The 26,608-nt window shown below is 35.0% G+C and overlaps 1 protein-coding gene across 2 annotated transcripts; it reads left to right on the top strand.

Annotated features, from left to right (window-relative positions):
• Nucleotides 1-1,767: 1,767 nt before the first annotated feature.
• Nucleotides 1,768-25,928, top strand: LOC121388745 (coiled-coil domain-containing protein 102A-like). 2 transcript variants are annotated; one of them, XM_041520229.1, is made up of 9 exons: nt 1,768-1,944; nt 13,543-14,999; nt 16,934-17,042; nt 18,252-18,284; nt 19,567-19,683; nt 20,750-20,959; nt 22,130-22,300; nt 23,184-23,287; nt 23,736-25,928. In XM_041520229.1, exons 2-9 carry the CDS (start codon nt 14,194-14,196, stop codon nt 23,851-23,853), a joined length of 1,668 nt encoding a protein of 555 aa, XP_041376163.1. In that variant the 5' UTR covers nt 1,768-1,944; nt 13,543-14,193; the 3' UTR covers nt 23,854-25,928. The 2 variants fall into 2 exon arrangements, with proteins under 2 accessions (XP_041376163.1, XP_041376164.1); XM_041520230.1 differs by lacking the exon at nt 18,252-18,284.
• The last annotated feature ends 680 nt before the right edge of the window (nt 25,929-26,608 follow it).

The raw sequence follows: 26,608 nt of genomic DNA on the forward strand, positions 1-26,608 counted from the left end.
GTTACCACTAATTTAAGAATTGAAGACGCTATTATTAGAAGGACGTGTATTAAATAGTTATACTTGTAATTTAGATAGGGGAGTGATTTGAGCCTGGATTGGGAGTGAAATGAGCCTAGAAGATCATAAAAGTATTAAAAGATAATTAGTCCTTAAAAAAATACTATCCCTTTCATCCACAGCAGGCATGCAGTCAGTAAAATAGTTATCAAATAATACAAATAAAGTGTCTTAATGCAAGTGTATTCTTTTTCTTTATTCATTAATTGCAATGCCGATGTCATTCTAAATAATAGCTATACTCGTAATTTAAAGAGGGGAGTGATTTCAGCCTGGAGGGTAGTGATTTGAGCCTGGGCAGGGGAGTGATCTGAGCCTAGGCTCAAATCACTCTAGAGTGATCTCAGCCTAGGCCCAAATCACTCTAGAGTGAAATCTGAGGGGAGTGGTTTGAGCCTGCTACACCAGGACAGAAAACAATTAAGCGGACAGTTTTGAAATTTACATCCAAAATTAAATAGTGGGCCTTTAAAATTTTGATGCGCATCTCTAATATAGTTAATAAAGAAAATTCTACTCATTAAATTTGGTCGCTAGATTAGATCGGGTGGTCAATTGAAAATGGGCAGAATTTTGAAAATAGCAATTAGTAAAAAAGTTAATAGAATTTAAAAAAACAGAAGAAAAAAAAGTTACAAGCCAAAAATAAAAAGAATTGACTGCTCGGTCGATTATTTATATAATTTGGAGCATTTCAGGACAGTCCAAAATTAAATGAGAGAAAGAAGAGAGGATCGGACTATTTAATAATATTAAAAAAAAGAAAGTAATTTTGACATAAAATTTTGAACGCAGATCTAAAAGTTTAAAGTCAGATCTATATGTCCACGCGAAAAAAGAGCTGGGAATGGGTGATTTGAAAAGAATTTGAAAACATTCGTGATTATGCCGAGGTTAGCCTATACGAAATGATTCGGGTGAATTACGAAATATGCCGGAAACTAATTGCAATATAAAATTGGTTTCAAGACGAAAAAAAAAACCCGTGATGGTATAGCCATAAAATCTGTTTATACTAGAATACAATCCAGAGTTTATTACTGCACCTTTGCCCCTGTTTTTTCAATGTTGAAATAGACCAACAAGTTCGCCTATTGCATAAATAGTCTCGCCCGATATCTTTAGAATTTGTATGCTCCCGAATAGCGCTATAAAAGGCGAAGTGTAATTGGTCGATGAAAAAATCAAACTTGAACAGCCAACTAAAAAAACTAAAAATGTAGGACCAAGCGAGGCGCCCAAAACCGGTTCACAGCCAGATCCCCAAACTCCAGGGCCTTTTACAAGGAAATTCCAGTTAGAGCTGGGGGACCCAGACCTCAAATTAGCAGGGAACCACGCAGTGCTGTTAGATCTACTGGTAGACCCAGTAGAGCTAATTTTAATCAGATTGATAGGAAACCCGTTACATTTTCCCATTAGTATCAAGATATCTTTTTATTTCCACAGACAGCTAGGATAGCCCATACCACGGCCTTTGATATACCAGTTTTCGTGCGCTGGCTGGAACAAGAAATCAGCTCTACTGGTCTACCACAGGTAATCGTTATAGACCAGAGGGGCTTATTTTAATCAGCTTGGTGCGGGAGATTGTAAAACAAAGATTTTGCTTAAAACAAAAAAGAAACAAACTATAGTCCCGACGGTCTACTTTCAGTTTCTCAATTGGTCACGCAAATTCTCGCGAGATAGGACGCCATACTTGTTTTGACAATCAATTTTTATGAGGGGTTTAGTGATTTTTGTTTTATACTATGTAACGACAGTAATAAAATCCTCAGCTACTCGACGTTTGGTTAACAAGATTTGGAGTAAAATTCTGATCGTCATATTAACATTGTATTTTTCTGAACAAAGCGCATTATCTTGCTGGAATTCTGTAAGGTGAGTTAACATGATGATGATGTCAGGGCTTGAAATTATTTACCTGTCAGTGTAAACAGTAGTGCTTTTCAGTCTGAGTCAAATCTTTTGTATTTTAAATAAAGACATTTAGTGTAAATGTATGGAATACAATTCATTAACTTTCAATACACTGATGATTGACACTATAGTCTGTCCCATCCTACAATTTTTTATTTTGCAAAAATTTTGTTGTTGTTAATAACTTCAGTTTTGTAAAATTGTTTTACATAAGGAGAAAAGTAAAAATGTTTTGGAATTGAACAAAAAAAACAAACTATTTTTATGTGCATGTTACAAAACAATCAGCTCAGAAATAAATAATTTGTAGTAAATTTCATAGTATAAAATAGGTTGTTACCTGTGGGATGGACTATAGGAGAAGCCATGTGTTTAGGGAAGTGACGTCACGTATCAGCATGCGCGCGCATCTGGTAGGCAGAAGTCTATCATAATGGCCATTAGTAACAAAGCGAACTAGCGTAGCGTGAATAGCAAAGAATGGCCAACACGTGCTTAAATTACCGCTTGTAGCACGGGAACGCTATTCTACATAGCTCCTGTATGGAGGAGATACATGTACTCTTTCCACCCATAAAATTTGACGATTGACCGAGTTCAAAAATATAGCAAACTTCCTTTTTTTTTTTTTTTTTTTCACCTGAATAAATATTTTTAGTCCATGTATTTTTAAAGCGTCTGGTCCATATTTCAAGTAAAGCATTACAAACGAGCGCGCGCGCACACAAATAAAAATAATAAAATAAAACGAGTAGCCTATATTTTTTATTTAAAACTGTTTAAAAGAAATAATTGGCCTACACTTTGTTAAAGGAAATTATTTCTTTAAACAATTTTAAATAACCCATATATATATATATATATATATATATATATATATATATATGCATATATATATATATATATATATATATATATATGCATATATATATATATACATATATATATATGTACATATAGATACATATATATGTACATATAGATACACATACATATACATATATATATATATATATATATGCATATATGTATATATACATATACATATATATGTACATATAGATACATATATATGTACATATAGATACACATACATATATATATATATATATATATATGAACATTTGTTACAAATGAACAACCAGTAGACAATATATAGACAGTAGTTATATATATATATAACACATCAGACTTGTCTACTAGTTCATTTGTAAGGCTTTTCATCAACAATAAATTTAAGCAAGTATCTTATTAGAAAACTTTACAAAAACTTTTAAAACTATTAATTTTATCAAGTCCTTTTTTATTCCTTAAACTTGTTGATATCGGATACATATTAACACATTGTATTAAAATGGAGGAACCTAAATTTAGTTTCCATACATGTTCCATGACCACACATACATTGCTCCCTCTAGCTACAGCGTCCCTTTTTAAATATTAGTACAGAACTTAGCCTTTTAAACCGGATACATCTCAAATTTACTTGGTCCCTCACCTTTGTGCTTTACATCTTCAGAACATTTTGTAGCATTATTTTTTATATATATATACATAAAAATTGCCATTAATATTTTAATCGCCTAATCCCATGCAGGCCAGGACATAGTTTAATACACAGTCGATCTAGGATTGATTCCTGTTGGTGGTCCTATAGGGCTATTTCTCATTCCAGCCAGTGCTCTACAACTGGTGTAACAAAGGCTACACTATTTATTATCCTGTCTGTGGGCTGATGCATATAAAAGATCCCTTATTGTTAATCGGAAAGAGTAATCCATTGTGTGACAGCAGCAGGTTTCCTCCCTAATATTATCTGTGTGATCCCTAAACATGTCCGACTCTATATATCCGTAATTAAAATGACTTGAGTGCATTGTTAAATAAAAAGATTCCTTCCTTTCAAATCTAAAACAGTGTCAGTTACCTTTGACAAGAGGCACAGTTTCAAAGGCTATCACTTTCAACCTGATTAATAAACCAGTTAAAAACAACAAATTACTGTAAATGGTAACAATACAATGTTTTAATGTAAGACACACATTAACACAATGCAAATATCATTTGATCATTGGTTTATAATGATAATAGAAAAAGAAAATAATAAATATGTGTTGTCTATTGTTTCTCGATATAATTTTATTGATTTTGTAAAGTCTGTTTTTATTAGAAAATAGAGATCCTGGTAAAAAAAGATTAAATCCAAGTGTTATCAATGTCATCATCACATACTGAATAGCCCCAATAATATTGCACATGGTAGTTTGGAAAGTCAGTGAAAAAGGTTCTGGTATCCTTCTTATGCACAGAAACATGAGCTACTGTAGAAAAGAATCGCTGAATCTGATACCAGTGTTCTCCTTAGCATCCCTTAATTCACCCTAAAACTTGAACGCCCTTAATTCATCGTGAAAGGCCCATTTTTCATCCAAGAGTTGCCGGTTCTCTTTTTGTCCATAAACAGGGATCACTGATACCTAGAAAAAAATAAGAAAGTTGGTAAATTTCTATGATATATAAGTATGAAAGTTTTATATTGTGTATATTGAATATTATTGAAATATTTGAATACACATAAATGTATTTGTGAAGACATATTGACATCTGTCACTGATGACAATAATACTTGTAAATACAATCAGCTCCCCTTTTCTTTCTTTATTTGCTGCAAACAAATTCAGATAACTTATATAATAAATGCATGTGACATAATTTATGTTTTTAATAAAATATGGTGGCTATCACCAACTTGTGGATCAATATCCAGTTTTATTATTAGTATTTATTTATTTTTAATCCCAAACAAATGATTTAATACATCTGATATCCCACCCTGAAATGTTTATACCTTTTTTTTTATTATTAAAAAATCAACTTACACATTACAAATACACATGTGGATCACTTCTTCAATAAAAAAAGTAAAACATTATAATTAACATATAATATAATTAATAAATGGAAATATTTCAGAACCATTTTCATATGAAACAATATATATATGCTTGATTGCACACACACACACACACACACACACTCCCTGTTATTTAATTAAAAATATAAATACTCCAGCCACCTACATATTTTATGGCATAATACAATATAAAATATATTCAGATTTTTGTTTTACCCACTATAATGGATCTGTCAATACAAACAAAAAGTTACATAAAACGTTCTTTGTCGATTGACTGGGTAGGCCTACTGTTCACAGGGCATCTTTGTTTCCATGTCAGTTTGGTGGGGGCTTTTATTATTATTATTTTTTATTTTATTATCTTTTCAATTTTCATTTCAATAAAGGAAAAATATCCGCCCGGTCCCCCCTTCCCCTAACCCTAACCCTAGCCCTAACCCCAGCCATAATCCCAACCCTAACCCTAACCCTAACCCTAACCCTAACCCTAACCCTAACCCTCAACCCTAACTAAAAATAATAATGGAGGGGACCGGGCGGATATTATACCCGTTGTGGGATGGGCAAAGTTGATTGTTGTCAGCTTTAACTGTTCAACGTTTCGCTTCCACTGTATTTGATGAAACTAATTTCATAATCCTTACTACAGTGACTTGTGCATCTAACAACAACGTATGAAATTACCATGACAAAATACCATTCATCAAAACTAGTCTACACTGATTTAATTGACGGAAAAACATTCGATTGTTCATTACTACTGCCTACCAGCGCTCACGCGGTACCACATAATCAAAACATGTGACGTCACCGTGGCTTCTCCTATAGGCCCCTGCTATTGGCAGGACTTCAGTCCTACTTCTAGCATCTCTTAGTGTATCAACTACAGCCATTTTATTTTGGTTTTAGTTGTTATTTTTTCAAAAATGTATCATTTACATTATTGCAGACAAATCTGTTTAGTTAACGACAGCATAGACCTTATAAGTCAAACAACATATTCAGGCTGGCAAGGATCCAGGGGAAGGATTCTGGGAGGATGTGTGCACCCCCCCCCCCCCCCCCATTGAATAACAAAGTACCCTGAAAAATCCAGTTTGGGCAAGAGTATCTTATTTTCCCTAATAACAATTAAAAAACATGAACACATGATTTGCAGCCTTTCGGTCATTTTACATGGAAGTGGAAAATGTTATTCTGTTGAATTGAATTGTATATTTGGAATATTATTTTCAAGATATCTTTCAAATGTGAAAGCTGGTGAACCATTGTTCCATGTATGGATGTACAAAAGCTGCAGTTAAAGGCAAAAGAAGTTTGCATAGCGACATTGTTTGCACAGAAGCAGTTAAACCGAATACGTGTGTATTGGAAAGGACTGTCAAGATGGGATTCGATTTGCAATGACCACTTCACACCTGGGGATTACAACAATTATCTAAGATGGTTGATGGGAATGGCACCAAAACTTTTTTTAAAGAACTTGTCTGTTCCAAACCTGTATCCCCCCTGTTCAGCCTATTTGCAGCCCGGAGACAAAAACAAAGCCCGAATGTTAATGCCGAGGTGTACATTGTTCATATTTGGCACAAAAATACACCTCAACACGATGCATTTATATATATATGTTAAAAAAATTAATGTAGGAAAAATATTTTTTTAGAAAAAAATTCACATTTTCAGTGTTCGAGATTAACGGTATCCCGATATCCCGGGGATACCAGATTTTAATTTTGGATACCAAACTTCAAGAAACCAGTATCCCACCGGGATACCATATAATGTTGTTGGATTTTTTTAATCCTGAGTTTTTCTTTTTCTTTTAAACTATAAAGTCGTTATTTGCCAGTGAAGTTAAGTAACAGTATTTTCAAGCTCGTACCCTGTCTAATGCTACGCCGTAACAACATTTTCCCCAACTCGTACTCAGTCTAATGTCACACTGGAGCAATAGCGGTGAAACAAAAGACTGGGAACCGTAAAATTGCTCTTGTTTTTGTTGGATGTTGCCTCCCTTCAAATATTATTTAAGATATTGATTCCACGTCTGCAGACAGTTTATACAGGTAGGCTTATCATTAGTAATGTTGAGAACACTTATAGATTACTGCTAAATAGGCCTACTAATTTATGTCAGTATTACACCAAAATGGATGAAGCAAATCTGTTTGCCGATTTCGTTCGATTTGAATTCTGCGATTTCGAACAGTGTCGTCCAAGTTTGTTACGATGTAATTTATGAAGTTCATTTAAGTGGGATACTAAATTCTCAGGTGGGATACCAGATTTTGAAATGTTAGTATCCAACTGGGATACTGCCCAGAACGTTTAATCTCGAACACTGCATTTTTCATGTTCAGGCTGTACATAATGATATCCCAAACATCGCCCGAAGACAAAAACAGATAGGTCTACCGAATGTTAATGTGATTTTTTCTTTAAAAATATTTTTCCTACATTTACTGTTTTAACATATATGGTGTCCTGTCTACATATAGGAATACGTTTGGTGTTTAAACATCAGATTTATTCATATTGAATAAAAACGTAAACATGGAGGCAACGCTACTTGGGCGGATGTTTGTTTTGTTTTCCCCTACGCATTCGTATCTCATAGGAGTACCGGGACAGACCACAATGTTCACTATAAGTTCCAAGACACTACAACATATACAGTCAGACTTCGTTACAACGACCGTCGATACTGCAACATTTACACTATCCGACCACAAATTGTCGGGAACAAACATACATCAGTATTATTCTGTTCATTACAACAGAATTCACACCTTCCGACACCAACAGAGCAAATTAGGAACAAACGTGCATCTGACGTCTGAAAACACCTCTTTACAACACCTCTTTACAACGACATTACATAATCACAGATACCGTAGCATATTGGCAGTACACACACAACCACTTAGATTCCTTGATCTCGTAGTGAGCCGACTATGTCACATGCTGTCCGAGCTACCGATGTCTGCGAAATCTGTAGACATGTATTGCTTTTGCAAATAAGCCTTTAGTTAACCAATTAAAGGATTAACTTCGAACAATAAACTCTATTTTCATATTTTGTAAACGAAACAGGTACCAATCGTAGATGACTGTAACCAAGTAATGATTAGACTGACGATGAATGCGCCTTGTTTAATATATTTAATGATGTTTTTTTAAAAACATATTTAATGTATGTACGTGTATTTGTTGTTTTTAATAATAATTGCAATACATTAATTAATTAAATTCTATCCAGTCATCAGTTAATATTAATTAGTATTTTTTCTAACAAATATTTTTCCTACATTTATTTTTTTAACATATATAAATGCATCGTGTTGAGGTGTATCTTTGTGCCAAATATGAACAATGTACACCTCAGCATTAACATTCGGGCTTTGTTTTTGTCTCCGGACGACATCTGGCTGACCGCATTTAGCTCGACAGATGATTGTCAGTGTACTACGGTTCAAACTGATAGGGAAGTACCCCTAACTTATTTTCTCCTTCTTCCTCACCAATCGAGGTAGCATTAGAATAAATAGACAAATGTGACAAGTCCGAAATGTCCAAACTAACGTCCGATAAGAATGAGCTGTTTTCCGAATAATCATTACATGCTGTCGCCATGCTAACCTACTAATGAATGAGTGGAATTCACCTGATGTTACGTCACAGGTCAGATGCGGGTATAAAATCGACTGGATCAGTGTTTTTTCCCCCGAGCGTTTTACAAAAAGTCGCCATATTAATAATTGGGGTGGTATTTTTGTTTTTTATGGTTAATAATGTAATCTTTATGTATATTTTTATATACTGTGTATTAATAATGTGCCATGATTGTGGACCTTTAATGTTATGGTGAAAAGGAATCATATTTAATCAATTTATATTATTCTGGGGCAAAATCAAAATCTATCTTGTAGTTTTAACTCACACTAATGTGAGTACATGCACACATATAAAATAACAATGAAATTTTCCATTACTACAGGGTTTATTCCAAAGGTCAGTTAATTGATTGCCATTGTCGGTATTGTTTTAAGTTTAAATGATGTGCATGAAATAAGAATAGATAAGATGTAAAGTTACACAAAGACTTACATTATAACATAACCATTCAAATATTAATGTAATAAACCATTCAAATATTAATGTAATAAACCATTCAAATATTAATGTAATAAACAATAAGTATATGTTTTTTATGCTTTGTAATTTTATATTTTGGTAAAATGTTTTTTGTTTTGTTTTCACAGATTTATTTTTCTTTCGAAGTTTATTTTATTAGTAGCCTACTACTGTAGCATTTACAGTATCCAAATTAAACGCACACATGTGCATATATGCCTCTTCTATAGGAGGACAGCCACTCCTGAGGAAATTCTTTACTGGCGATTTTACCTCATTGCATCACCACGTAGAGGACTGCCACCCCAGACTACAGCACGTGCAGTTCTACCTTTATTCTCTTTGTACTGCATAATTTTTTTACTTCAGAGACAATGCAAGTCAAACTGCATACCTTAGCTGTTTAGCATTTTGTCTTCACCTCAGTATTAAAAATGAGATTTAAAGGGACATTCCCGAGTTTGCTGCATTGTAAGATGTTTCCGACTAATAAAATATTTCTACGATTAAACTTACATATAAATATATTTTCTTGTTTAGAATATCAGTGTCTGTATATTCAATGTGTTTCTGGTCGTCTTAATATTTGTATGAAGCCCAAACTGGATTTTGTCTTCAAATAATTTCGTACGCACGAAAATAATAATTTTTAGGAAATAAAATGAAATTTAACCTAGTACAAATATTAGAACGATCAAACACACGTTTAATATACAGCCACTAATGTTTTATGCAGAAAGATATATTTGATATGCAATTACAGTCGTCAAAAAGTCTCTGTTAGTCGATAACATGTTAAAAATTGCAGCAAACTCGGGAATGTCCCTTTAATCTGTATAATTTAATGGTAATTTGTAAAGAATGTCCCTTTAATCTGTATAATTTAATGGTAATTTGTAAAGAATGTCCCTTTAATCTGTATAATTTAATGGTAATTTGTAAAGATTTTTTTATATTTCTAATGGATTTTTTTGTTCTTTAGAAAAATGTTATTTGAGTTGGCATTGATTTTAAACTTAAGAATTTTTTTTATATGAATTTTAACTTTATTTATTATGAAGTTACATGCCAGTTCATCAGTTTCCTTTTTAAGCAAACAGACTATATATATTGTGAACCAATGGTTATTACTCAACAAAGAACATTCTAGTTTTTATTTTGGCTGTGCAGATAATTCCAATGTGATAATTGGAGGGCTAGTTGAATTTGGGAAGTGCTAGAAAGATTTTTTTTCAACTGGTCCTGCTGGCAACCATGGTTTTCATGTTAATTTTCAACCCTGTTTTATTAGTAAAATATACAAATTCATTCATTCATTCATTCATTTCACATTAGACAAATGACTACAAAGCCTCTGGTTATAAATTATTGGTTAAAAAGTTTGTTTTGCTTAACGACTCCACTAGTGCACATTGATTTATTAAGCATCGGCTATTGGATACATTGCAAACATTTGATAATTTTTTACTCTTAGAAAACCACTACATTTTTCCATTAGCAGCAAGGGATCTTATATGCACTTTCCCCACAGACAAGACAGTACATACCATGCCTTTGATATACCAGTTGTGGTGCACTGGTTAGGATGGGGGAAAAAAACCAATCAGAGAATGGGGCCACTGAGGTGGTTTTGATTAAAATGACGATGCAAGCACCTCAGCCTAGTGTTCTACTGACTGAGCTAAATTCCGCCCCTTCTGGTTATAATTAATAAAAACAAAAATAAAAGCATTGCATCTACCAAGGGATGTTGATCCTATAAACCATTTATGAATCAAATACCTACATTTATCATATAATATCTTACATTTTCAGTGCAATCAAAGTACAACCGTGTATGTGATATTTTTCAGATCACATACTTTAAGAATTTGATAACTTTGCAAATTAGATATAAATAAGTCGAGGTCTCGGCACTAGGTTTATTGACATTTAAGCAAACGTACTTGGGTGACACTCCATTATTCACGTATGCATTCATAGTCATCAAATAAAAACATTTCAATGGCAATTTGACACTGAAAGCTGTCCAGTGTTCAGAAAACAAAAAACGTTAGGCATAACTTTATTTTGATGTAAGGACATCTAAAATGACGTCATTTCCATTCAAAAATACACCGCGCCACATATTCTTACGTCATTTGAATATCTAGTAATGGCGGACTGGAATTAAAGCTGCGTGTACAGTTTACAAAAAGATGTTGTATTAAGCTTGAGCTTATATGATAAAGAGATTATTACCCTCGTGTATTTCAGTATTGTCAATATCATATATTAGGAATAAAAATAATGTATTATGCTCGCCAGAGGCTCGCCCGGAGGCTTGCCCTGAGGCTCGCATAATACAATTTTTATTCCTAATATATGATATTGACGATACCGAAAAACACTGGTAATAACCTATTTATTACCCACGTATGGTTCAAAATACCTTGGTTCAAATCAGTGTGTTATGTTCAACTACAGGGCTAGAACTTAATGAAGGCACCGACGGCAGCAATTGCCGTCGTTGAGATACAAATTGCCGTAGGTAGAGACCATCACCGGTGGCACTTTTTTGCCATCAGTAAAGCTCCTCAACAATGGCAAAATATATACACCTGTACATTGTCTGCCAATATTTAAAGGGACATTCTTGAGTTTGCTGCATTGTAAGATGTTTCTGACTAATAAAACATTTCTACGATTAAACGTACATATTAAATATATTTTCTTGTTTAGAATATCAGTGTCTGTATATACAATGTGTTTCTGGTCGTCTTAATATTTATAAGAAGTCCAAACTGGATTTTGTCTTCAAATAATTTCGTACTTACGAAGAAATATTTTTAGGAAATAAAATGAAAATTAACCTAGTACAAATATTGCAACGACCAGAAACACTTTTAATATACAGCCGCTAATATTCTAAACAAGAAAATGTATTTAATATGTAAGTTTAATCGTAGAAATTTTTTATTAGTCGATAACATCTTAAAACATAATAGCAAACTCAGGAATGTCCCTTTAACATTTGCATATTTGAAATAAGTCTACATAGAGCAAAATAGCCTTTCAGTCATGTTTATTCGTCACTTTTTAAATTAAAAAAAAAAATTGCCATTGGCAAGCTCAAAATAGCCATCGGTGGGATGTTTCACCCATGGCAATTCTTTTAAAATTCTTAAGTTTGAGCCCTGCACTATATGTATAATATAAAGTGGGATGTTTACATAATACTTTGTCATACAATACTCTGTGCTAAATTATTAATTTTTTTAATGTTTTTGTACTGGACGAACTGGATGTAATGCCTACAGATGCCAAAAAGAAAATATATGTTATATGAATGTAAATTGATAATAACAGGTATTGAAATAGGCAATGTGTTTAATAACTGACTGAGCTTATATATTAATCCTGCCCCTGTACATAATGTATTCCCATCCCATTCAGTGTCCCATGACTGGTATATCAAAGACTGTGGTATGTGCTGTTCTGACTGGGTAAGTGCATATAAAAGGTGCCTTGTTTCTAATAGGAAAATACAATGTGTTTCTTTCTTCTATGAGTAAGGCTACATAATGTACGTGTCAAAATTGTTAAATGTTTGACATCCAATAGTTGATTAATACATTTATCTCCTCTAGTGGTGGTTTTATGTAAAACTGGCTTTAACTTTGTTCACCTGTAATTCAGTAAATGTCTTTATTTTCCATGTTCAGCCATTGTTCTGACAGTAAAACATTTAATGGGCTTATTTGCATTATTTGTTCTAATTGATCAGAGTCGCCAAGTGCATGTGATATGATCCACTTGGCCTTTGTGATTGCTTTGTCGTCGTCAGTTGTATGGGTACAATTTTGTGTACAAAGGGCTTCGAAGTAAATGTCCTAGGTAAGGTTTGAGGATTAAATAAATGTTTATTGACAAAATTCCACACCAGATCATGAGAAGTGTGTTAAACATGTCAACTGGGTAAGTGTTAGTACTGTCAGTTTGTTCAGAATGTGTTGGTTTGAGATGACAGTTCTTCTCGCCCCCTCCACCATCCATTTTTGTGAGTTGAAAGGAAAACTGTTTACTATTTAATATTGTGTTCATGTGAAAAATCACCATCCATCCAACAATCTTAGTTTGTTAACTTCATCCCACCATCCATCCATCCATCCATGCATCCATATCCATGCATCCATATCCATCCATCCATTCTTCCATCCATCCTTCCATCCATCCTAGACCTGTAACTTTTTCTGTCCATCCATCCATTTAATAATCATAGACCTGTAACTCCATCTATCTGTCCATCCATATCCTTCCATCAGATAATCCTGGATCATTAGATTAATTCATCCCTTTATCCATCTTTCCTTCCATCCATGCACCAACCCATCTGACAATCCTGGACATATACAAATGTAACTTTTAAAATAATATGTCAAACATTTAATAAATACATGTATGTAGCTTTTCATTTCCAGTAACATTCATTGAATGGTCTAATGTCAAATTGCTTCTTTTTGTTTTAGGTTGGATATGAGCTCCCACAGAAATGTGCTAATGTGTCTTTCATTGATGTGAATGATGGCTGGAAGTTTGCAGACTCCTGAACCACTGTGTGAACAAAATACTGAATAGCAGCTGATACGCTACACCACCCAGCAATGTTTATTATTTGTCTTCATATATATCACAGCAGCATTAGGATCATTTAACCTTTTTTTCATTTTACATCGAAGAAAAATGTAATCATTTATAAATTTGAAAGTGTATTTATCCCAGTAAAATCTGTACATTGAAGAAAACTACCCACACACACCCCAGTGTAATCATTTCAGAATGAGAAAAAGAAAGTGAAATTATACTGCTAGATAAAATATGTTAGACACATACATTTATACTGTTATATATTGCTAAGCATATTGTTCAACATTCTGATGTTAAATTTAAAGTAACTAATTTAACATCATTGTTTATATATATATATATATATACACTGTAACACCATGGACAATGAGAAAAAGAAAGTGAAATTATACCGCTAGGTAATATACATTAGACACCATACATTTCTATGTATTTCTATTGCTGATTATAGTATATTGCTGTACATTCTAGTGATTAAATTTAAATAACAAAATTTAACATCCTTGTTTAAATAAATATATAATTAAACAGCCATGAGTCAGAAAATTAACACGGGGACGGGAAGCAAGGGGGACGTGTCATACATCCGGGCGACTCCGACCGGTTCCCTGCCACCGATGTCGCCGCCCCTGGGCCGCGACAAGAACCATGCCCCACAGATGATCGCCATGGATTTCGAGGTGAACCAGCGTGAGGAGCTCCTCATGAAGGAAGTGGAGGAGGCGAGGATCCGCGCCAGTCAGATGGAGAAGACGATGCGGTGGTGGTCGGACTGCACGTCCAACTGGCGGGAGAAGTGGAACAAGGCTCGCAACGAGCGCAACAAGGCGCGCGAGGAGAACCGACAGCTGCGGGCGAAGATCGAATCGGTCGTCAAGGAGTGTTCGGCGGTGAAGCGCGAGAAGCACGAACTGGCCTTGGAGAACGAGCAGCTGAAAAAGAGGCTCGGGATCTACGACGAGAAGGATAAAGTCAGCGAGGCCAGTGGGGACAGCGTCAAGTCGGGGATGACCAATGAGGATAATTTCGATTCGTTCGCGAAGGACGGGAGCGTGAAGTCTGGAACGACGGATGAAGATAACTGTCAGGTGAAGGATGCTGATGGTGGTGGTGTTGGTGGTGTGGATGATGGAGAGAAGGACAAGGATGAAGCCGATGTTGACGATTTGACGGTTTCAGTTCACGATGAGGAGAACGCAAAGGACAACCGGATGGAGCGTGAACACAAACGTAAGGTGGGGAAGAATGTGCAGTCACAGAATTCCATGGCAGAGGAGAAGGTGGTTCTTCTACAGATGAAGCTGGATGAAGCTCAGAAGACCGTTGTAGCAGAAAGACAGTCAGTGACTTTTCTCTTTCATTACGATTCTTAGGTCTTGAATAAAGCGATAAGGAATATTTATAATTAGAAACAAAGAATTTAAGAAATTTAAGAAAAATTAATTAAAAAAAAAAAACCCAGTTAATTTTGTGTATTTGGGTAATGGTGAATGACATGTACTGTAAACCGTATTAATATTGCGACGTGTTTTTTTCGCGAATGTATACCTTAGTGCATGTTCGTGACATGTAAATTTCACGAACGACCGTTGACAGCTCCAAAACAAAAGTGGATAAAGACAGCTCACTGTAATTGTTATAAAGTTACTGTCTGTAAATCAATATTCTGTTATCCTACATCAAGCAATTGTGCCTGGTACAGAGTCTATAGAGGGGATTAGGCCCTACCCACCTCACCTGTATTAGAATCACAACTCACAGCTTCAGTTGTTAACTGTTAACACCCTTTGATAGATAAAACAATAAACGATTAGTCGCCATTGATTGAAGTTACATAAAACAATTAACGATTAGTCGCCATCAAGGAGAGCTCGTGTATAGGCTGTGCCTGTTGAGTGAAACTTTTTGTGAATTTTATTCTCAATAAAATATTTCAAAACAAAACAAATTACTTTAAGCACACTTCAAACTGGAAAATAGTGTGTGCGTATTAATTTCGCGACATAAGGTTGGACACGAACGACGCGAAATTTATACGCACGCATTTTTTTCACGGCTTACAGTATATATATCTTAACATCTATAGGTCCATTTTACAATTTTTGATAAATCACGTTCCGGTATAGGTTTTGGTTGTTGGAGTTGTACAATACTTTCAATTTAAAATGGTCTTCTTTACCTAGTAGGATCGATCAATGTTGGTGGGCCCATTGAGCTATTTCTCGTCCCAGCCAATGCACCAACAACTGATGTATCAAAGGCCATGGTATGTGCTACCCTGTCTTTTGGATGGTGCATATAAAAGATCCCTTGGTACTAATAGAAAAATGTGGCTGGTTTCCTCTCTAAGGCTATATGTCAAAATTGCCAAATGTTTGACATCCAATAGCCTATGATTAGTAAATCAATATGCTCTAGTGGTTTCATTAAAAAAAAAACCCTTCAACTTTCAATTACTGAGTAAACATATATTAAATATTTGAACAAAGTAAAAGTCAGACAAATGTTTTCTGTGGATAATGACCATACATAATATTTTTGATCCTCAATGGTTTAGTTATGTGTTACATGATCATTCACCTTAATTGGACTCTGGGTTTTCATTGCCATCCCAACCAGTGCCCCCACGCCTGGTACATCAAATGCTCTGGTATGTACTATCCTGTCTGGAAAAATGCATAATAAAGATGCCATGCTGCTTTATTGTAAGGAATAGCATATAGGTAGCAGCCAGCAGGTTTCCTCTTTTTACAGTGGTTAGGCCATCGGTCTACAGGCTGGTAGGTACTGGGTTCGGATCCCAGTCGAGGCATGGGATTTTTAATCCAGATACCGACTCCAAACCCTGAGTGAGTGCTCCGCAAGGCTCAATGGGTAGGTGTAAACCACTTGCACTGACCAGTGATCCATAACTGGTTCAACAAAGGCCATGGTTTGTGCTATCCTGCCTGTGGGAAGCGCAAATAAAAGATCCCTTGCTGCCTGTTGTAAAAGAGTAGCCTATGTGGCGACAGAGGGTTTCCTCTAAAAATCTGTGTGGTCCTTAACCATATGTCTGACGCCATATAACCGTAAATAAAATGTGTTGAGTGCGTCGTTAAATAAAACACTTCTTTCTTTCTTTCTTTTCCTCTTTTTACCTATTGACCAAAGGTCAAAATAACCATATGTTACAGTTAGACACCAAATAGCCATGGTTTAAAATGTGCTGAGGCATATTGTTAAACAAATATTCCTTTCCTTTCCGTAACTTGTTTATTTGTTTAATTTTAGAGAAAAATGTGGTCTTGTGAAGTCCATGGACAAGTTACAAGCTGAGCTGACTGCTATGAAATCCAAGTATGAAGAATTAAGACAGTCGAGACAAGAGGCAGCTGCAGAGGTACGATATTAACACATATAGCTTGGTAATCGGTGCCAGCCTTGTTGGTGTAGTGGTTGAACCATTGGCCTTTGTCCTGGTAGGTATTGGGTTCACAACCCAGTACCAGCATCAGGTCTTCGGATTTCACGGAAACAATAATTTCCGATAACGTGTCGGTAAAATCATGGAACCGAAAGTTGTTTCCCTTGATTATTATATGAGTATGACTATTTAATGAAAATAATATACAGTAGCGTTGTGCTTGAAACATGTATTGGGTACCTGTAAAAAAAAAGGACTAAAATTTTGTGCGAAACTTGAGTAGTCATAGACGCTACCGATTATCTCTGAACTGAGCAGCTTAACCCTCAATTTTTTCTGATTCACTTTAAGAGTGAAGGGTTGTAGTATATATTTCTGTGCAGGGTTCGTACGCGCCTGGAAAACCCTTGAAAACCCTTGAAAATAAACTAATGTATTCCAGTGCTTGAATACCCTTGATAATCATCTTGCGGTCTGGAAAACCCTTGAAAATTATGATTTGATGTCAAATAAAATATAAACGCCTAAAACGGAGGCTGTATTTACTTTATTTAACATCTGCGGCACAATCAAATGCCAATCATCCGGCCAATCGATGTTTACCGGCTCAGTTGACGTGTGAATGTTTGTTGTTGTTTTTTATCTCGCGATGCGAGAATCACTCGGCCACGAGATCCAAGCGACAGCGTTGCCATATTGAAAAAGAAAGTTTGTCACTTTTTGCCGCTGGGTATTTAGCAAGTTTAGGGAGCGTGTCAAGTTTATGAATCTATTGTAAACCCACAAAGATGGTTGGCACTTGCGTGTTTAATGACCTGTGGAAACTCGGTACGGTCCTGGAATTTTGGTAAAGTTGACCTGGAAAGTGCTTGAAAAACCCTTGAATTTTGACTTCCTTTAAGTGTATGAACCCTCTCTGTGGCGTTTATGTCGATTGATACACTGCAGGTAGGAATTTTAGCCACATGTGTTACTATTGTCGTCTATGGGATTCAGTTTGTTAGTATACACCCAGTAAAGAATTTACGGCTTGGGATATCGTTTTCATTAAAATATATTTGATTGAATGTATTACTGTCAGTTTCTCCTATGTAAAGATTTTATTATCTACATTTACTTATCTACCTTACTGATTAAAAATTTCAAAACAGAAACCTACTGATAATGATTCTGACTGATTTTCAGGAATTACTGAGCATTTCCCAAGAGGAATTGGTGGTAAGGGGAAACTACTCTTGTCACATTAGCAGTACATTTACAGATGTCTGCTACATATTTTGTCTATGTGGTGTGCATGTGATGTTGTCCAATTTGTAAGATTTGTTTGTCAAATTTTATATTTCTTTGATCTCTTAAGTACTGTGTATGTGTTTCTCAGGCTTATCTTTATAGTTTATATTTATGTGACCCTTTCATTTTATCAGTATCACAACCTATTTTCTTGACTTCTTTTTTCTCTTCCAACATGACTATATCTGTGTGTTTGGCATTCCTTTTTCATAACTTTCTTAGTTTGTATAGTGGGTTTTGTTAGCAGGAATAGCTGGAAATAGTAATGCTACAAATTATCAACCTGTCAAATATATCTTTATACACTGTAGCCCATACAGATTATGAAAACATGTTTAATTAATACTTTAATTGATAGTTTATAGCAATATTACTTATAAAGAGTATCTATATTAACATGACAGTTGGACAAAAATTTGGAATAAAGATTTAAAATAATTGGGCCAAAGTTCATTCCAAATGTATTTATCTGTATAATGGTTCATATTTAAAACATATTATGGTAAGATAGCAGAATATATTTTTAAAAATTTTAATATTATTTTCTGATTTTTGTGTGTAAAAAATTAATTGATGTATAACAACAAGTAACAGTCAAACATTTTGAAAAATCATGTACCATAGCAAGGCAGTTTTGTATGTGAATATCACTACATACAAATTAGAGTGTAAAAAATATACTGAACAAAAGACACGTAAATATTAATTTACTTTTCGTTAATGTTAAACAGTTATTTAAAATTATTCAGTTTGAATTCCATTAGTTTTTCTATCTATTAAAAACCATCAATCTTCTGACCATTTTAGGCCCATTTTGACAGCCTGTCTTCCGAGATAATTGTATCATGAAAAAAAAATAATACATATAAAAAAATATCTGTTTGATGTTCCATATACTAACGTCTAGTCGGCAAGCATTTATTTTCTGGAATTTGTTACCTCGCAAGCATTTGTTAAATAGGCTGCGAGGAACATCATGTTAATGACATCCATGATGTATGATACCGTAAAACCTAATCACGCCGAGACCTAATATTTATCCCATTTAGATACAGGTGTTTAGAGGGTCGAGTTTTAGATTTTAGAAAATTCCAGACCATGAAGGTTAGCACTGGTTATAACAGAATTCCATTTTTTTCAGGTTCTGGTTTAGACAGGTTTCGCTGTATTTACAGTTTTTGATTTATGCGTAATTTATTGTTGTTTTTAGCTTTCGAAGCTTCGAGACGATCACAAGGACGAAATAGGCCGACTCACACAAGAGATGGAGGAAGACACAAACAATCGGTCGTCCATGGACCGTCGCGTTGGGGAACTTCGTCGCGAGGTCCGTATTGTTTTCTCACTAACGTCGTTGTTATTATCATTGTTAAATAGTTTATTGTCTTGCCTTTATGAAGTAAAAAAGCGAGATAAAGATATGTGTTTTTTTTATGTTGATGACAGCATCAACTTGCATGTTAAAGTTTGGCATTTAGATCAGTTTCTTACAAACTAAAAACTTTGTTTTGTTTAACGACACCACTAGAGCACATTGATTAATTAATCGTCTGTTGGATGTCAACAGTAAACCCGCTACATTTTCCTAATGCAGCAAGGGATCTTTTATATGCTCTTCCTACAGACAGGAAAGCACATACCACGGCCTTTGACTAGTTGTGGTGCACTGGTTGGAACGAGAGAGAAAAAACCGATAATCTGAACTGATCCACTGAGGTGGTTCGATTCTGCGACACAGGCACATCAAGCGAGCACAAACTACGTCGTCTGTTAATACTTTGATGTTGTAGATTAATCAATGGGCAAAGCCTGTGTTAAGATATGAAATTGTGCACATTTTATGGTTTACAGATTGTATTTGCTTGACAGTGACAAATCTGGTATATAAGTGTGGTATTTAAACATGTATCCACATGTAAGTTGTAAGGAGAGGTCTTAATATAGGCTAAGCCTTTTGACCAATCCCAGTATGTTTGTCTTTTTAAATAAATATTGTTTAAACCAATTAGCTAGAGAGTTCTTGAAATGAGAAAGCAAACAACCCTTGCAATTACCCACGGCAGTTGGAAATGACTTGAAGATCGACACAGATATTTTTAATTCTCTGTTTTTGCTATTCAATTTTTTATCAATGACATGTTTCTTTGCTTTGGACATTTTCTTAATTGCGGGGTTTGACAATGGAGTGTGAATTACTCAGTGAGTGAGTAAATTAATTTCCTTTTGGGGAATAAATGTATATTCCATTTTCTCATGGAAATTATTAAAGCTCTTGAAGAAAAATTTCACATGATAAATATTTGAGGGTAATTTATGTTTTATCTCAATTACTTGCACATTTCCATATTTTGAGGATGATTTATTTGTCATTTTAATTTGTATTTATTTCTCAGTTGGAGCGCCTACAGACTGAAAATGCTTCCGAGTGGGGGAAACGCGAGCGACTAGAAACGGAGAAGTTGGCACTGGAGCGTGACAACAAGAAGATGCGTAACCAGATAGAAGACCTGGAGGAGCAACTGGAGCGTAAACACCAGCAGACGTCGGCCATGGTCGACTGCGACCTCCGAACTCTGCAGTTTGAACTCTCGGAGAAAAATAAGGTTGGCAGTTTAAATTTAATATAATTGTAAATTGGAGTTAGATGAATGCTAACAAATTCTGTGTGTCACTCCAGGAATTAGATGACTGCTAATAATTTCCAGGTGTCACTCCAGGAATTAGATGACTGCTAATAATTTCCGTCTTTTCACTCCAGGAATTAGATGACTTTTATTTTAATTTGACAAAAACATGTCATGTAATAATTTACATTTTGTTAGAAAATAACTTGGCTTTTAAATGTTTCTTATGTTTAATAGATGATTTGGAGAAATTTTCTGCTCATCCAGTGCTAGCCCTGAATAATTTCTGTGTGTCATTCCAGGAGTTAGATGACAATTAATAATTTCTGTGTGTCATTCCAGGAGTTAGATGACAATTAATAATTTCTGTGTGTCATTCCAGGAGTTAGATGACAATTAATAATTTCTGTGTCTCTTCAGGAGTTGATTGACAATTAATAATTTCCATGTGTCATTCCAGGAGTTAGATGACATTTAATAATTTCCATTTCACTTCAGGAGTTGGATGATAATTAATAATTTCCATTTCTCTTCAGGAGTTTTATGACAGTTAATAATTTCCCTTTCACTTCAGGATTTGGATGACAATTAATAATTTCCATGTCACTTCATGAGTTAGATGACAATAGTTTCCATTTCACTTTAGGAGTTGGATGACAATTAATAATTTCCATATCACATCAGGAGTTAGATGACAATTAATCATTTCTGTCACTCCAGGAGTTATATGGCAATTACAGGGATCAAACTTAACGACGGCACCGGCTGCAGTTGACATCGTTGTGATATAAATTGCCGTAGGCAGGGAACATCACTTTTGTGCCATCGGTAAAGTTCCTCAACAGTGACAAAATGTATACACCTGGTGTACATTGTACATTATCTGCCAGTATTTAACATTTGCACATTTGAAATATGTCTTCATACAACAAAATAACCTGTTAGTCAAGTTTATTTGTTGCAAAAGTCGCTTTAAAACAAATTGCCATATGCAGGCTCAAAATTTCCGTTAGTGGGCCTTTTTGACCACAGCAATTCTTTTTAAAATCGCCATGGGAGACAAATTCTTAAGTTTGGGCCCTGCAGTTAATAATTTCTGTATCACTTTAGGAGTTGAATGAAATTAATAATTTCCTTTTGTCACTTCAGGAGTTGAATGACCTGCGTCACACTCACGCGAAGACAAAGAAGGCTCTACATGACCGACTGACAGAACTGGACCATACGAAGCGCCGTGCAGAGCAGTACGAACTCGAAGTGAAGAAGTTGAGAGGCCGAGTTGAAGAACTCAAGAAAGATCTTGCCACGGCCGAGGACGAAGTGAGTAGTAGTTGGAGTTATCTCCACTTTGAGAATAAAATAATTGAATGTTATTATTTTATTTATATTTCTTCACTGCTTAGTACTAAGGGTATGTTGTATAACAAAAATTGGTGTTCAGCTTAATGGTCTGTAAAATACTGTCAACAGCAGAGTGTTGTTTAGGGACTGCTCACTTAGTGCTAAGTTGTACTGAGCTTGTACAACATGCCCCTGGTGAAGTGAGTACCTAGAGTTGTCTCCTCTTAGAGTATAAAAGAATGAAATATTTGTATTTTGTTGCTAAGTACGGGCGGTCCCTTCTCCCACCCCCTCAACCCCTTTCCTGTCCTGGTCGAAGGAGCCGGCGTAAGTTGATACCTGTGCCCATGACAGGCGTGCGCTACAACAGCTTGCTCTGAATGTGCATGTTAAGCCCTATGACCTGACCTGACCTGACCTGACCTGACCTGACCTGTCCTGTGTTTTGTTTAAACTTCATCATTGTTTAGTGAGTACTTGTAGCCTACACAGTGCAATTTGTGAAAAAAGTTTATTTTGTTTAACGACACCACTAGAGCACATTGATTATTAATCATCGGCTTTTAGATGTCAAATTTTTTTTAATTTACACATATAGTCTTAGATAGGAAACCTGCTACATTTTTCCATTAGTAGCAAGGGATCTTTTATATGCACTATCCCACAGACAGGATAGCACATACCACAGCCTTTGATATACCAGTTGTGGTGCACTGGCTGGCTGGAACGAGAAATAGCCCAATGAACCAACCGACGAGGATCGATCCTAGACTGACCGTGCATCAACTGAGCACTTTACCACTGGGCTGGTTCTCGCCCTGTGATTTATAAAATCCTATTGTGTGTTTGTCTCTTCACCTAGGTTGACACTGAGGGAAACATGGTGCGTAAACTACAGCGGTCGAATGACGAACTACAGGAACAAGTAGAAAACTTGCAGGTTCAGGTGGAACACCTTCAGTCACGGTTAGTAACACTCTTCATCCAAATATTCATTTGTATTTCAAGCCAAATTTAGTTTAACATTAATACATAAGTAAGGAAAATGGAGAGAAAAAAACAGAGAAGAAATAGGTAAGGGTATTAGTAAATATGCTTTTGGGATCAAATTAATATGTTCTCAGTGTTTCTTCCAGAAAGAAGTTTTTGGGTATGGTACTATGGAATTGAATGCAAGCACGGTCAACAGGGGTTATGGGGATCTCCCCCAGAAAATAAATGGGTTCAGTTTAGGGTTAGGGTTAAGAAAATCATACAGTAATGATAAAGAGTAATTAATTTTGTCAAAAGGTTAACCTTAAAAAAAAAAATCCAAAAATATTAGGGTATGTTGCCATACCCATTTTACCCTCTGGCAGAAACCCTGATTCCATTTTGTGTGTTGTATAGTAAACAAAACCTATTTTTATTATAGATTACGAAGATCCAGTCAACCGTTAAGCACGGTTAGGGCTTCCAGCTTGAAATCGTTCACCCTTGACGACTCAGGGGAGGCAGCGGACAGTGACGATGACCTTGATGATGACACGTGACCTGCTGTTGCTAACGGCGATAAAATAATCAGTCTCCATATTTTACTGTTGAGTGGTAATGCTGAAATGCTGGGACCTAAACACACACATAGTCTCAGTGTGACTAAATGCTGTGTTATTGTATATGATACTGAAATGAATGGTGTAACATTGGTTGTATGCGATACTGAAAGGTTAATATGAAAAACACCTGAGTTTTAACTAGTTTGGAATTGGATAAAAAAATTATCAGTCATCAGTTTGCATTAACCGTCAGTGATAAATGGCTCACCATGTACATGGCCAAATTAAACAACTGCTAATTTTTATTCAAAGCGGCTACAGCATTTAGTTCTTGGCTAATGAAATGTTCCTTAAATTGACCACATTTTAAATAATTTTCAAGGAAATACTCGACATACATGTAAATATCTGAAAATTAGCTAAACGAAACTGCTAAAATTTATTAAAAGTTGCTACAACATTTAGTTCTTGGCTAATAAAATATTCCTTAAATTAACCACATTTAAAAATAAATTTCAAGGAAATACTCCGTATACATGTAAATATCTGAAAATTGGCTAAATATAACTGTTCCAGTGTGAGCCCTGGATACTAAATCTTGTTTCTTAATAACAAACAGGTTGGAAGTGTGAGGGTTTTTTTCCATATTGACACTTTTTAATAACTTCTGTGGGACAAAATGGCATAGCTGTTTGTCTCTTTCAAATAGTATTTAATTTTGTTGTGTATGATTTGGTACACTGAGAACCACACAATTAACAGGGAAATATGCTGACTCCACTGAAAAATGCACCAGCCAGTTTTCTGATAACGGTAATCAGTTTTACAGGCACGTTTCACTTTCCATCTTATTTTTGACTATTCCATATTTGTTGAGAATTCTTAATTTTTAGGAGTGACAGTACATATCTTATGCTTTCATCCACATTGGTCTCAAGTCATTCATAATGCTGTTAAAAAAAATTACTCTACAAATCTAAATTAGGAGTTACATTTTAAGACAAATTTTGAGTCTATGCTTCTAACTCTAGCACAGATTGCTTCGCACTCAAACTGAAATGAATTTCGAAAGGTCAAAAGTGCGATTGGGCTTGTTGGAAAGGATCGATCTTAGGGTTGTTGGAAATGACGTGAGGTGTAGAATACTGACAGTAGAATTACATGAGTTAAAATAAAAATCATATTTCAGTGTTCGAGATTAACGGTATCTCAATATCCTGGAGATACCAGAATTTAATTTTGGATACTAGACTTCATTCAAGAACCCAGTATCCAACCGGGATACCATATAATATTGTTTCGTTTTTTTAATCCTGCATTTTATTTTTCGCTGAAACAATGAAAATCGTCATTTACTGGTGAGGTTAAGTAACAGTACACATGTATTTTCGAGCTTGTTATGCCGTAACAATATCTCCTCCAACTCGTACACAGTCTAATGCTACACTGGAGCAGTAATGGCATAGCGATTTTGATTGCGGTGTAGCAATAGACTGGGAATGAAAACAGTGTCGTCCAAGTTTGTTGCGATGTTATTTATGAATTTCATTTAAGTGGGATACTAAATTCTCAACTGGGATACTTCCCAATTTTTTTTATCTCGAACACTATTTATGGCTAGAAGTTGTGGCCTATGATCCTATATTTTGTTTTGTTTATTGGTGTATGCTACTGAACATAGTATGCAGTGGTATTGATATGAGAGCGATATTAACCAGACAGAAAACATTTGGCTCTAATGTTAACATGGTACATGTAATGTGAGGTGTTAGATCTATCTGCGATATGTCTTGTTTAGTCGTGTTATCGAAATGGTGATACATTTCTTCTGGAGGTAATATTAAAATTGCAATACATTTTGTATTACAAATAAAAAACCCACCCAAAAAATAGATATATGTTGTAGTAATGTTAAAGAGATAGTACATCTTGTATGGTCGTGTTATCGAAATGGTGATCTGGGGCGGATCCAGCTTTTCTGATGAGGGGGGTCCAAGACAAAAAGGGCACCATAACATTATGAAAAGGCACTATTGAAAAATTACACACGGTTCACATGGACCATAATATAATAGTGCTACAACAGGGATGCTGGCAGACGTATTCTACAGTGTTCTATACATTGACAGAATAAATAAATTTGTAAAAAACCTAAAAATCCTAAATAAAAGAGGCACTTCTCAAATTTTTGGGGGGGGGGGGGGTCCGGACACCTTGGACCCCCCCTCTAGATCCGCCCCAGGTGATACATTTCTTCTGGAGGTAATATTAATATTGCAATATGTTTTGTATTACAAATAAAAACCCCACCGAAAAATAGATATATGTTGTGGTAATGTTAAAGAGATAGTACATCTGGTATGTGGTAATATCCAACTAATGATATATGTTAAGAGGTTTTTTTTTGGACAATATTGTAGTATTAAGGTATGTTAATATTAAATTTAGGATACATGTGATTTTGTGATGATATTGAAATGGCAGTAATTGATATATTGTGGTTAGAGTGAAATGTTGTTATGTCTTTGTTTGTGATAAGGTTGAAATAATTATATATTTTAAGGTTTTTTCTTTCATTTTGCTTTTTCTGCTTTTTTCAATAATGTTAAAAAACCAGTATATCTTGTTTGGGGAAAATAAGAAATGATTATGTGTGTGGTAATATTAAAATGATGATACACATTATTTTGAGGTGATATCTGGTAATATGATTGATTATACAAGCTGTTTTATGATAATATTGAAATGGCAA

This window comes from Gigantopelta aegis, chromosome 14 (assembly GCF_016097555.1).
Source record: "Gigantopelta aegis isolate Gae_Host chromosome 14, Gae_host_genome, whole genome shotgun sequence".
NCBI lineage: Eukaryota > Metazoa > Mollusca > Gastropoda > Neomphalida > Peltospiridae > Gigantopelta > Gigantopelta aegis.

Bases quoted from the DNA above. Each gene is read 5' to 3' on its own strand.
- LOC121388745 (XM_041520229.1), top strand. From the start codon at position 14,194: ATGAGTCAGAAAATTAACACGGGGACGGGAAGCAAGGGGGACGTGTCA. The intron at 19,684-20,749 runs GTCCGTATTGTT...TTTATTTCTCAG, and splicing joins TTGGGGAACTTCGTCGCGAG to TTGGAGCGCCTACAGACTGA. The intron at 23,288-23,735 runs GTTAGTAACACT...TTTTTATTATAG, and splicing joins GTGGAACACCTTCAGTCACG to ATTACGAAGATCCAGTCAAC.